Below are 13,986 nucleotides of genomic sequence, written 5' to 3'. Positions count from 1 at the left end.
TCTGATTAATATACTCTAACCATCTCACCCATATTTACTTCCTGAACACCTGATTCCAGACTTGGTTTTCCAGATTGAGAGTCATTATTCATCTTCTTTAAGAACGTAAAACTTCGAAGTGGGACCAATCCCGGGAAGAAATCCTGTGTGCCCATTCATTTACCTTTTCTCGATAGCAACTCTAATGGATCACTTGACATTTGTCTAGCAATTCAAATAAACTCACATCTGTATCGTCAAAACGTTTTAAATGAGTATTATAGACTCATTGGAAGCTTAAATTTTTAGTTAAAATTTATCAACACGAGCAATAACAACAACAATAATAATAATAAAAATAATAATAATAATAATAATAATAATAATAATAATAATAATAATAATAATAATAATTGGTGCACTAAATCCATTGCTTACGCTTTCGCGCCAAAAACCAATAAAAAAGACCCCGTGTCAAATCGTCCCGCCTTTTATTTCAAAAGCTCTCATCTGATTGGTCGGTGTGTGTGTGCGTCATTGAACGTGGGAACCTCAGGAAAAAATTGAACACAAGGAAGAAGTTGAGGACGGTCCACGGTGTCGATGCGGTCTGCTGATTGTTTACTGCTTTCGGATCTACAACAACTGTTCATATCCGGGTGTTTTCGAGGAAACCAGGGTTCGGTTTTGTGAAGAAAACTCATATTTGTGTGTGATGAGTTCTCGTTGGTTGTTCAGGTCCCGGAAATACATTTCGGTATTCAGCCTTCGTATCTAAATCATAGAGGAAGGAGTCTGATCTAAATCATAGAGGAAGGAGTCTGATCTAAATCATAGAGGAAGAAGTCTGATCTGATCTACGCATTAACCTTGGTGAAGAGAGAAAGTGTGTTTGGAGAAAACCCATCATCATCATCATCATCATCATCATCATCATTATCATCATCATCTCCATGGATTATATAAATCCCCTAGAGCAGAATAAGAGACAGCGGGAGGAAGAGCACAGCCAGTGGGAATGCCAGGCGGTAAATATGTCCTGATTTCATATAGCCACTAGTTGTTCATCTTATAATGAAGTATCTGCACTTGTCTCCAGTTAAGTACATGAAGAATGTTAGTAAATATCTCAACCAAAATACCAGGGTTTCTCAAACCTCTATGTTCCTATTGCTTCAGCACTTCCAACTATAAAGACTGTTTTTCATCTCTGAACTTTCTTTGTTTAATGAAGTTTGGATTAAACCCATGCAATTCAAATGACTTCAAGATATTTTTTCTAAGATTCCTACAACAGAGGTTTTTCCTTTTATTAGGTCTTCTTTACAAGCATCAAACCACTGACCTTCCCCTTGAACAACCCTGTAGAGACATTATAACTAACCAGTCATTTATTTTCGACTCCGCCGCTCTGCCCTTGTTGGAACTAATATCGAGTACTATTATTAGCGGATATAAATTATAACTCGGAGAGCGGCATGCTGCTGTAGGCCTTCAGCATGCCTCTGACTTGTTGATGTTAGTTTGATGTTTAAACTGAACCACATTCATTTGCTGTATGTCTCATTGTCTGCCCTCTCTCAATCACATGTAAGAAAAGAGCATGCACTGAATTGGTAAGATGCATCGAGGTCAAATGCGATGTTATGATGGACAGTCCAATGGACTCATGGGACACTCCACAAGTTGACCATCAAAACGGCGCCAGTCCAAATCAACACATCACCACTATGGTAAGAATGTTGAGCTTGGCATGTTGTTGTTTTACATTGTTCAAAGGGCACGTGGGGAAACTCTGAGCCACTAGTACAAAGTACTGAGTTCAAGTCATAAAAATGGCTTAGTAGGGATGTGCAAAGAGCTAAAGGGCATTGGGCATAATATATAATCTTATTTGGCTCATGTTTTAATGGTAATTAAGAAAAAAGACCAATGATACACCCAAAGCTAATTGATGCTGTACAGGACTGCTTATTATGGCTAGGCAATATGTAAGAAATATAACACAATATTTTGAGACATTTCTATGGCACAAAAATATGTATAATGTTATATAGGTTTGCGAACAAATACAAAAGAATTGAAACGTTAAGAAAGCGGCTCAATGATACTTTTATAGAATGCCTACAAAAAAGCAAAAGGAAAAAAAAAATTGTTATCAGTTATCATGATATCAGTATCATATCATCCAGTCTTCTGCTTTATATACTGTGTATGTAGTTAATTATTATAGAAATATTTGCCTGAACAGTACTCTGCAAACCCTGTATTATGAAAATGAACACCTATAAGTATCTTAAATACACTGATTAGCCGTAACATTATGACCACCTGCCTAATATTGTGTTAATCGATGCATGGACTCCACTAGATCCCTTATGGTGTGCACCCTGACTGATCTGTGGCCATGCATCCCCATACGCAATGCGCTGTATTCTGACACCTTTCTATCAGAACCAGCATAACGTTTTCAGCAATTTTTAGCAACAGTAGCTCGTCTGTTAGATTGGACCACACGGGTCAGTCTTCTTGGCCGCCCATGACCCTGTCGCCAGTTCACTCCTGTTCCTTCCTTGGACCACTTTTGATAGATACTGACCACTGCAGACTGGGAACACCCCACAAGAGCTGCAGTTTTGGAGATGCTCTGATCCAGTCGTCTAGCCATCACAATTTGGTCCTTGTCAAACTCGCTTAAATCCTTACTCTTGCCCATTTTTCCTGCTTCTAACACATCAACTTTGAGGACAAAATGTTCACTTGCTGCCTAATATATCCCACCCACTAACAGGTGCCATGATGAGGAGATCATCAGTCTTATTCACTTCACCTGTCACTGCTCATAATGTTATGCCTGATCAGTGTATAATATATTTTTTGCAAAAAGAGTGGTATAAAGTTCCCCAACAGCAATGTGAAAAACTAGTGGAGAGCATGGAGCCAAAATTCATGCAAATCAGGGTTATTCCACCAAATACTGATTTCTTAGTGTTCTTTAGCCAAAGCATTAACGCAATTTGTTTACAAATTATTTGCATTTTGTTTTATTTGCGTTATTAAAGCTCTGCAAATACTTCATGATCTTGGGTTATTTTGATGTGATGTCATTTCCTTTAAATATACACTCTAAATAACAATAGGTATATTTTGAATTTAGGAGAAATATTGTCAGCAGTTCACAAAAAAATTAATACATGAACTTGTAAGAAAAAAACATAAGAAACCTATAAGAAAATTATTTTGCAGTGGTCTCTTATTTTCTTATTATATATATATATATATATATATATATATATATATATATATATATATATATATATATATATATATATATATATATATATATATATCTCACATCCCAAAAACATGCCAACCCAACATACCCTCCAACTGACCCAACACTTGCATTTGCTAATATGCATAAAGAACCTTATACGAGGCAGGTTCCTTATACCTTATATGAGGCAGAGCTCTTTTCAGACCTGGAAAAAATCAAATGGAAAAACTAGCTAGACTGAACCTGTCTTGGAAACCTATTGAATGACAGTTTTTCTGAGGCATATTTAATATGGTTGGTATAAATCTGGTAACGCACTTAAATCGTACAAATGCCAAATCTCCATTGTTGCTGCTCCCAGTCCTGGATGAAAAAGAAGAAGGGTTGGTCTTCTGCCGAGGGGCTGTAACACCAGTCCAGGAAACCACCCTGGAATGCCAAGAAGTGCCACATTTGACTGCCAAGCATGCAGAAGTATTTTTTCCAAACTCTAGCAGCATCCATAACAACACACTGGCTCCAAGGTCACCCTGATTCAAACTGCAAACTGCCCCTTCAACCAAGAAAACAAAAATCAAAGAAGAAATCTGTGTTAGAATCAGTGTATTCACAAGTGTTGTAATATAGTCGCTGTGAAACTAACTTTCAGCTGTGTATATGTGAACTTTTCTGTAGGTTCTTGGAGCAACTCAGCAACCCTGTCCCAGGTGCATGGCAGGAGAACCGGTGAGCTTTACAACTTTTTTTTATTTTTCAGGAAAAAGATGCTTGTGTAACTTGCATTATGGTGTTAGAGTGTGTCTGCCTTTCCTATACTAGGCCGTGGATTCATTCAGGGATCAGTGAATATTTTTGCACACTCTTCGCTTCACAAGCCGTATTCGCATTTCAAAAATAATTCAACTCTTAAGACAAAAGCACTTATTAAAGCACATATTAATTAAATAAATATATTGAACAAAACAAAAATCTAGATGATTGAAGAATGAAATGAAGTGAAGTTCAGAAATACCAATATAAATATGAAAATAATAATAATTAGAAGAAACAAGAAACAAATCATAACACAAATACACATTTTCTTATTTCAAATAAACAGCACAACATATAGTCTGCCGGTGACCAATGAATATATGATCTCATTTTGGTTTAACTGTTTAAATATGGAACCTAAACTGGACACACTGTCAGCAGTGTATATGTGCGTACATCTATATGTACAACTGTTTATATGTATGTTACGTGTCATTCGGTCCAAAATCGTTCCCATGTAGAGAGGCATTAATGTCACTGTGTAGGTCCAGTGTGTTGAGATTTTAATCACTCTTGTATTTTTACATGATTTCCATCACAGGAATAATCTCTTTAAGTCTAAATATTGCACAGACATTGCTCATTGCTCAGAGCATTCTCACTCTTGAATGAACAAATATGCACATTTGTTCATTCAAGAGTGAGAATGCTCTGTTTGTTGTATGAAAATAGCATTAAATATTAACAGTGATTTTTATAACTTTTTACTTATCCTTTAATGTTACCGATATTACAAGATGCTGTATGAGGAAAAACGGCATAAGATATATATACACTATATCATTATGGGGCAGTGGTGCCTCAAGTAGTTAAGGCTCTGGGTTGTTGATTGGAAGATCAGGGTTCAAGCCCCAGCACCACCAAACTTCACTGTTGGGCAACTGAGCAAGACCTGTAACCCTCCCTGCTCCAGGGATGCTGTATCATAGCTTCCCCTGCACTCTGACCCCCAACTTCCTCAGCTGGGATATGCGAAGAAAAGAATTCCACTGTGCTGTAATGTATGTGTGCCAATAATAAAGACTTCTAAAAGTTTGTGACCATCACACCCATATGCGTTCCCCCAAACTGTTGTCACAACGTAGACATGCACATAGTTGTTAGAATGTCTTCGGATGCCATAGTATTACATTTTCGCTTCACTGGAGCTAAGAGACCCAAACCTGTTCCAGCATGACGATGCCTCCATGCACAAAGCCAGCTCCATGAACGTTATGGTGTGTTAAGGCCGGAGTGGAAGAAGACTAGTGTCCTGCGGAGAGCCCTGACCTCAACCACACTGAACACCTTTGGGATAAACAGGAACTGTTTATGACTGTGCACCAGGTCTTCTCATCAGTACCAGACCTGATTAATGCTCTTGGGTCTTTTTTGAATTGTTTTGATCCTCAAGCTCTCCCACACCACCCCACTGCTACACTCCCTCCTCCACCTTCTGGTAGCTGCCTGAATCAGGTTTAAATCACTGCTTGACTGGTCCCACTATTTCCTAGGATTAAGAAAGACATGTACCAAGACTCGTCTGTGTTCTGGTGTCTAGGTGATGGAATAAACCTCCCCTAGACGTCAGCTGAGTTTTGCTGTGTCACTGGAACAACAACAACAACTAAAGATCTACCTCTTTCGGAAGTACTTAAACTAGCACACTCACAAAAACACTTGTCTGTGTGCTATTGATATATTACCCTCACACATTTTTAAGACTGGCAGTATTCCTGTCCATGACCCAGTGAACCAGTATCAGGATGTATTCATTGATGGAGACTTTGAAGGACTCTCTCTGAATGAAGGCATCTGCCAAATAACATGAATGAAAATGTAAATAGAGAAAACACCACAGTCATGCGTCACAAAGGGAAACTACATCTTCCCAGGGAAACTACATCTGGGCATGTTTGCACAGACATTTAGCCATGCAGCGTAATTCATCATCACTGTATGCAGGCACTGCATCCTTGCCGAATCTTGAATGGCAAGTTAACTTCATTCAGGTCAACTGAATGAAGGTTTCCTGCTTCTGCACTTAAAAAGAGTGCACATCATGACTGAAACACACGCGTCATGAGCGAAATCACAGATTCTGATATTAAAACTCAGGCGCAAATATTTACATGAATACTGTTTAATGAAATATTGAGAGAATTATTTGCCTCATTTGATCCGATAAATTCGATCAGATGTTTACTGATTGGATTATTAGCAGATCATTGATCTAAACACAAATGGAGCTACCACAGACTTTATTTTGCCATTATTTTGAAATTGCCCGCAGCATAAATGCCTGGAATCCGATGACTTGGGGAATTTCTTACTTTTGGAAAATCAATGTAAGTTCACGACAATGAAGAAATGCACATCTGAAACACTTTACCTGCAGGCCGTGGCGCCTTAACGTCTGATCTCGCCGCCGCGCTCTTTTGATCCGTCTTAGCCGAAGTCAGCATATATGAATATCAATGGCAAAGGGTTAATGAACATAACATGCACAAAGGTGACCTGTGTCACATCAATGTTTGCTCTGTGTCTCTCTCTCAGGGCCATATAAATCATATCATGCAGAGGTATTGATCATGAGGTCAGACAGGTCCTGGAGAGGATGAATAAGGAAGCAGACTGCACAGATCTCTGGGAGTCAAGGAGCAGCCTGCACTTTGGCCAGTTCATATCACAACACATTTTGTGCCTTATTTATCACCACAAATACTCAACATCTCCGTTCTAATGTAGCCTGTGTATGTTTTTTTGGGTTTTTTTCTCTTATACCAGCACTTAAACGACTGCTGATTTAATGGAAGGGCTTGCCACAGGTAATTACTAGCCATTTCAGGTTATCACATTCAATATGAGTGCTAATTTAGATACTACTACAGTGTAGTAGGCAGGGCATTTATTGATGATTTGTAGCTGCATTTCTATTCATTTGTGTATTTAGTGTAGACCAAATGAGTTTCAAATGATTACTATACGTCTAAGGGATTTTGTAGAATCAGACGTGTAGAAGGGAATGTTTTATTCAGAATTAGTAATAGTCTTCTTGTTTTTTTGTTTTTGTTTTTTTAATTGCATTAGGTTGTAACATGCATAGAATTGTACTGTTTGTGTCTAGAGATTGTAAAATCAGGCCAGTTGTTAAATTGCACTGAAATCCATTATGTAGTTATTAAGGTTTTGTTTCTGTGTAACATTCAATATTTATAGTAATGTGTTTATTTTTCCTCTTTCCATGCCCTTGTCTGAACAATAGGGGAAAAGATCACTGATTTTTATTTTATTTTATTTTATTTTATTTTATTTTATTTTATTTTATTTTATTTTATTTTATTTTATTTTATTTTATTTTATTCTTTCTTTCTTTCTTTCTTTCTTTCTTTTTTTTTTTTTTTTTTGTTTTGTAACAACAATTTCTAACACTATGAAGTATGTAATGCTTTACATAAAATCTAATTTGATGAACAATGTGTTTGCAGTTTATAGTTTTGGTGTTTTCCAGTTCTCCAAGAAGTTCCTCAAGGATAAATTGTAAAGTTTTATATACAACCATTAAGGTTCCCATAAGAGGACAACTTTTTTTTTGTTTTTTCCTTAACAAATGTGCTATCCACAACAAACACCAGGTGGTGCCACAAGCCTCAGAACTGGCACCTACCCACACAAGCGTCCAGATTTAATTAATCACCACATTGCTCAGGTCTTATAGCGAGCTGAAACGCATAATCACAGATTATTCAAAACAAAAGATAGCTGGCGTGTTCAACTGAATCCATCAGAAGGCAGCCTTCCTAGAGTTGGGTTCCTCTATGATTTCTTCAGAAAAATTGAATTTACATCTCATAAACTATAATTTAGTCTTCCGAAAGGAAACCGAAAATTTACATTTGACTTTATTGTGGCACTGATGAAAGGCAAAGCTTTTTATCCGTATCCTCGAAGGAGATGTGCTTCTCAATTTGACATAAGCGTCTTTCATCCAATTTAGCCAGCTCGGCCTAGTGCTGGTCTACGTTTTATGAGTCGCTCATAAAATAGCCCTCCCATTCCACAGACTTATAATGCTGCCTGTGTTGCAATGAATTCATAAGTCATAGTTTCTGCACTTGTAAGTTATAAAGGAATTATTTCGGCTCACGAGAAGCCGCGGGGATAGCTGGAAGTTTGTGGTAAGTCAACCAAGATGGATTTAAGTGTATTACCAGCTCAATCTTGTCCGTCCTCCCCCAGTGTTGCCTCTTGTTGCCTGAGAAATGAGAGAGCGAGCGCACTCAGACAAAGCTTGACCTCCAGGGACTGGCTCTCACAGCCTAGATTTTCAATAATGTGGGACAATAAGGCTTAGGCCCCTAACCTGCTGCAATATGCTACAAGTGTAAAGAGCTTAGCCACTAATAAAGTAGCCGGCGAGTGTGTGTGTGTGGGGGGGAAGCTCATCTTTGGAAAACTCATATTTGGAGATCAAGTGTGATGAGATGTTGTGCTGGGGTTGGAGGCAGAGCTGGAGTCGGAGCTGGTCAAGCTCGGCAATTGCCATTTGACATGTTGGATATGAATGAGGGGCTCTATGTCAATCCCCTCTGAGGCTTTATGACAGGTGTACATCTGTTTACTTTGATGTCAGCTTTTTGGCTTCATAAAGACATTTTTCTTCTCTCCGTTGCATGCTCGCTGTGACCTGTTTCTGCAGCTTCCATAAGAGAGCCAGGTCTGCTGGTCTGTTCCTCAGGGAGGTGCATGGCTATTATGGCTTTATTGTGGAGATCAGCGGGTCATACAGCACGCCATACACACACAAAGGGAACATTTCCGCTCGTATTTTCCCAGTCATCAACATGGAGATGAAGACGCAACCATAAAGGGCATTGTCCTATAACATACAAACATGCAACAAGCCCACATATATGTTACTTCTCAGTTCAGGTTTCAGCGTGTCTCATAATTTACATTGGACAAACAAATTACGCATAGCTCTCGTAAAAGAGAGTGAAGGCAACACGAAGGAGCGACTAAAAAAATCAGTTTTGCTTAATGCTTTCGTCCTCCTAACGTCAGCCTGCTCTTTTCATGTCTGTATCCTTTGCCGGATCACATATACTCTTACAGCATTTCCACCTACTTTGTTTATTAGTCTTTGATCCACAATATTCCAGGCTAAGTTACACCCATGCACTGCAAGGTGAACCTATCGTCATTGTTCCCTATAGGAACCCAATACCCGTGGAGCCTTCCCTCCCGGTGCACAAAAAAACTCACCTCTTTTAGTAACAGAATTCTCCAAAGATGCTGAACAAAAGGTCACGCACAAAGACACAATTTTATGCTCCTTTAATGAGTCAAATTTGCTCTTCTTTTCAGACACCGCCTCAGTGTTCGCTTAAAGATACATAGCAGATAACCAAACCAGGAGCTTGTGCGAGCCATAGAGAAGTGTGTAATTGATGGAATTCAGATAAAGACTGAATGATGATTGCCATCTCTGACACAGAAGGAAGCTGGAGTGATGAAATTGAACTCTTCACACTCTTCTTCTTTAATTCACTGTATAATAAATATAGGTGGCTCTTGTAAGAGACGTCTTGCAGGATGAAGGCTTATGTATAGATGTCTGCGCATCAAATATTTGTACCTGGATCTTCAAAAAATCTTCAGTTTTTCATGTGGTGTCAAAATGGACGATTATGTGACGGTCCAGAGATCATATATTTGCATTGATTTATTTACTAGTATAGATTGTTATTTATTTCATGCACCAAGAAAACCTTTTTCTTTCTTTTTGTTTTTTCAAGTGAGATCTATACAGGTGTTAAACATGTGAAAAGTGAATTGCCTTCCTCACTCAGAAAATGAAGCAACACAAGAATGATGGAAGAAAAATTTACAATTCACAGACCTCACAGGAAACGAAAGAACAGTAACAGTACTTTTAATGCTCTGGATGCTTCATCTCTATTAGCATTGTGCATCGCTAACAAGATTTAGAGAATATAGCTATCTGAAGTGTATCATTATAGTGACTGATGGCTGTAAAAATAATTAATGTTTCCATTGCAGGCCTAAGATTTGAAATATATATCTTAAATTGATCTCAGTCATTATGATTTTGATGCAGTTACTAAGTACTAAAATCCCTTGTGGAAAAATCCCGTTGTTATTTATGCTAGGTTTGACTTCCGAGGTGTTTTTACTTATTTACTTTTGATTTCTGCTCTCTTTAGTGCCAACATGTTGTCCTGCTGTAACCTATAGATCTGTTTGTCTATTTGAATCTATTTGTTTAAAATGAAACAGACATCAAATCATGTAAGAAAAAAGCAATTTATTTTCTAACAGCTCATATTTCAGTACCACTCTTTCTCCTGGGATTTTTTTTTTTTTTCCTTGCTGGAAAACAATGACAGGACTGATGCTGGTGTGTTTTTAGGTTATTTACTTAGCTGGATCACCTCTGTGGCTCTCAGTGAGCCTTGACAGTGCTCAGAGCTCTCTCGGCGCTCAAAGCAATCCCCCACAGACTTATGCAATGTACACGGAGCCATGAAAGGGTGCAGAACGCTGCTGTCAGTCAGCAGTGGGCCTGCTCTAATGGATGAGCTGTTGAAAGTGTTAAAGCACACACACACACACACACACACTTGCATACACATACACATACAAAGGCCCATCCTGAGCTGTCGAACACCAGGTTGTGTCAGAAGGTTTGAAAAGAGCCAATGCAGGAGGACGGCCGTCGCCGAACGAGGTCTTTCATCTTCCCTCGCACTCCTGATAAAGAGCTGTAAGCATATTATGAATTAATAATGCCGGTGGCGTTCTCAAAGCCTCACGTCGTGTTTGTATCTGACGATCATTCCAGTGCAAATGTGTTTGGAGGTGTTTACCAAGGAGGAGGCGCGCACCTTTGCTTTAAAGGTTAAATCAAATCTGAGTTAACAGGGGTGAAGCCACAGCGACTCCACTGGGAGAAAGAAAGAGCAAAGAGAATAAACACAGGCTCTTCTGATGCACAGAAAACTTCACAGATCAGACCTGCCAATTCATTTCCCCACATTTTCATCTTCATTCATATATTTGCATTGATTTATTTACTAGTATAGATTGTTATTTATTTCATGCACCAAGAAAACCTTTTTCTTTCTTTTTGTTTTTTCAAGTGAGATCTATACAGGTGTTAAACATGTGAAAAGTGAATTGCCTTCCTCACTCAGAAAATGAAGCAACACAAGAATGATGGAAGAAAAATTCCCCACATTTTCATCTTCATTCAGCTGAGAAATGCATCGGAACTCACCAGCTGCCTTCACAGGTTAGAAGCACCAACATGGAGCTTTTACAGTCATGTAAAAAAAAATGTAATAATAAATAAATAAAAACACACATGGCAAAGGAAAAAGTATCAAACCATCACTTACATTAAATGCTTTGTTTGCACACACACACACACGTCTTTTGAATGTTTCTACACAGCATTTTTTTCTTCAAGGTCATATTACATACACTGCAATGCTGATTTTTATTACATGAAAATACATTATTTCTTATTTCAGTAATCAGTGACCATTATTTGGAACAGTATTAAAACCATATCAGTTTCAGCACAGATTCAGATGCCAGAATATATAAAAGATATATATATATATATATATATATATATATATATATATATATAGTCTGAATTGATTGGCTCAGTGGATCATACTAGGTGTTGTTTACACATTTCCAAACAGCAAAAGATCATAAGCCACTATGACGAGATGTGCTGAGGAGATCGCTGAGCCTAAAGGAAGCAATAACATGAAAATTTTGCAGATTTTGTCATTCTGAAGTCTTAGTGTAATGTACCTCTAAATGAATTAAATCAGTAAATCATCCCGATTGGACGCAGTACTTTTTTTATTAATTTTAGTAGATTTTTATTGTCATTCCCAGTCCTGGTTTAACAGAAGTAAATCTGTAAGTCCTGAACTGAGCTTTTTCCACCACTCTGACATGATAATTCACAGTAAAGCTGCAACTATATATGATTGAATTGATTCAACACACTAATTAGCCTCCTCATGTTTCTTTTACTTTTACATGTGTACCCACCCACACACTCATTAGATTTCCTTGCTGTTCCGTTGTTTACATGTTTGCGGTCTCCTCTTAACACTAACTGGAAAATAAATCCCATAAACGCCTGTGCAGCAAGGTTTACAGCACCGCATTCCCTCTCAATGAACAAAATTACACTAAACAACAAACAAACACACTCTTGGCTCGGTCCCTGTGATCAAAGCTTTGGCTGCCTAATCTAGCCAATTAATCTATTTATCAGCAGTGCACTAATGAATATGCAGTCCATATGCTTTTTTTTTTCCAACACACTGCCTCCCTCCAAGTCTGAAAGTGGGACAACGCTCCACGCGGGTGATGTGTTCGGCAGTACGGTAATGCCATAGTTCATCACTGAGCTGGTGAAATCAGAGTAAATGGAGATTAGTGCGAATGAGTGCCTAAAATCTCTCAATCACATGCGCTCGCAAGCCGGGGTGCACTCACACAAACATGCGAACGCACACATTCACACACGCCTGAGATGCGAAATTGAGGGTAAAGGCTTTGGAACGCAGATGTTGAATTTCACTGTTTAATTTAAACATTCTGCCAGGTTTTTCATGCTCCTTCTTCACTGCTTTGCCACCTTGGAGGTCCCTAGCCACTCGCTGCACCGCTGTGCAAAGCTGCCAGTGATTATTTTTAGCTTTTGCTTGGCTTTTTTTTTTTTTTCACAGCAAACTCTCATCCTCTTTCTCTGTGTTAATAATGTAGGATTCACACATCAGAATTAGTTTTTGTATTGTTCAAATACTCAAGTGGAGGATGAGCCGCGTCAGACTGCTAGTTTCTTAGCGAGAAGAACACTGCTTACGGAAGTGAATCACGCGGGCGTGTCAGATACGTTCGGTGGGATAAATACCACACCGTGCTTTCAGATACACAGTGTGAGTGTAAAATAAAAACAATATACAAGTAAGATACGTTCTCCAATCCACAGTAGTTGGTAAAGAATCCATGACTGCTATCATATGACAAAGGGAATCCAAATGTAATATATGTTAATTTGTAGATTAATCAAGAAAATTAAATAAGTAACAGGCTGAAAATGTGCGTTATTGAATGCATCATTGCTGTTGTCCTGCTGAAGTCTTTATTGGGGGAGAAGGCAGCTCTTTCCGCTTGGTGTAAAAGGAACTCTCACCTTTATGAGACTACCTCCTCTTTACTACCGCTAAGGGACTTGGCAATCGAGCAGGCACTTTCCAGCCTGTTTCCACACAAAAACCAGTCATTTCAACTTCCCATACACTTCTGAAAAAACCCTGCTGTCAAATTCATTTGTGGAATTGACAAAAAAAAACAAAAAACAAAAAAAAACCCATAGCCCTTTCAGCTGGGTAAGGGTGTAAATTAGAGCAGCGGTGCAGAGGCAAACGAGGCATGATAAGCAATTAACGTGTTAAATAATATCCAGAAATAATTGCTGCACATTGTAATTACAAAAGGTTGCATATGTATCGAGGATTTGTTTTTAAATGATTATGCATTGACCAACTGTACACATGACTACATGCTGACCTGACATAATGGTCATGTAATAACACAGGCCTCTAAGTGAGTTCGGCCGCTCGCCCTCATATCATAACCAGTGGGTTATGAAGTACAGCGTGATATTGCAGTAGGGGAATGAGTGAACCTTCACCCCTCCGCACCCACCCACCCACACACACACACACACACACACATTCTACTAAAGCAGATGGAGAATTACATTTAGATGCAGCAGAACAGTCACTATTAGTCCCTTTACACACATTTACAATTCCTCATATTTCCTGTGACTCTGTAGAGTTTTTGACCAATTAGGAGTATTTTCTGTGCAAGAAAGA

General features: G+C 38.5%; 1 protein-coding gene across 1 annotated transcript; it reads left to right on the top strand.

The window, feature by feature from the left end:
• The first annotated feature begins 531 nt into the window (after positions 1 to 531).
• si:ch211-221j21.3 (uncharacterized) lies at positions 532 to 7,330 on the top strand. The gene is made up of 4 exons (XM_058405620.1): positions 532 to 1,007; positions 1,575 to 1,712; positions 3,932 to 3,982; positions 6,605 to 7,330. Exons 1-4 carry the CDS (start codon positions 933 to 935, stop codon positions 6,635 to 6,637), a joined length of 297 nt encoding a protein of 98 aa, XP_058261603.1. The 5' UTR covers positions 532 to 932; the 3' UTR covers positions 6,638 to 7,330.
• The last annotated feature ends 6,656 nt before the right edge of the window (positions 7,331 to 13,986 follow it).

Source organism: Hemibagrus wyckioides, linkage group LG13, assembly GCF_019097595.1.
Source record: "Hemibagrus wyckioides isolate EC202008001 linkage group LG13, SWU_Hwy_1.0, whole genome shotgun sequence".
Taxonomy (NCBI): Eukaryota; Metazoa; Chordata; class Actinopteri; order Siluriformes; family Bagridae; genus Hemibagrus; species Hemibagrus wyckioides.
The sequence above is the reverse complement of the archived record's forward strand: the minus strand, read 5'-3'. Positions and strand labels throughout refer to the sequence as shown.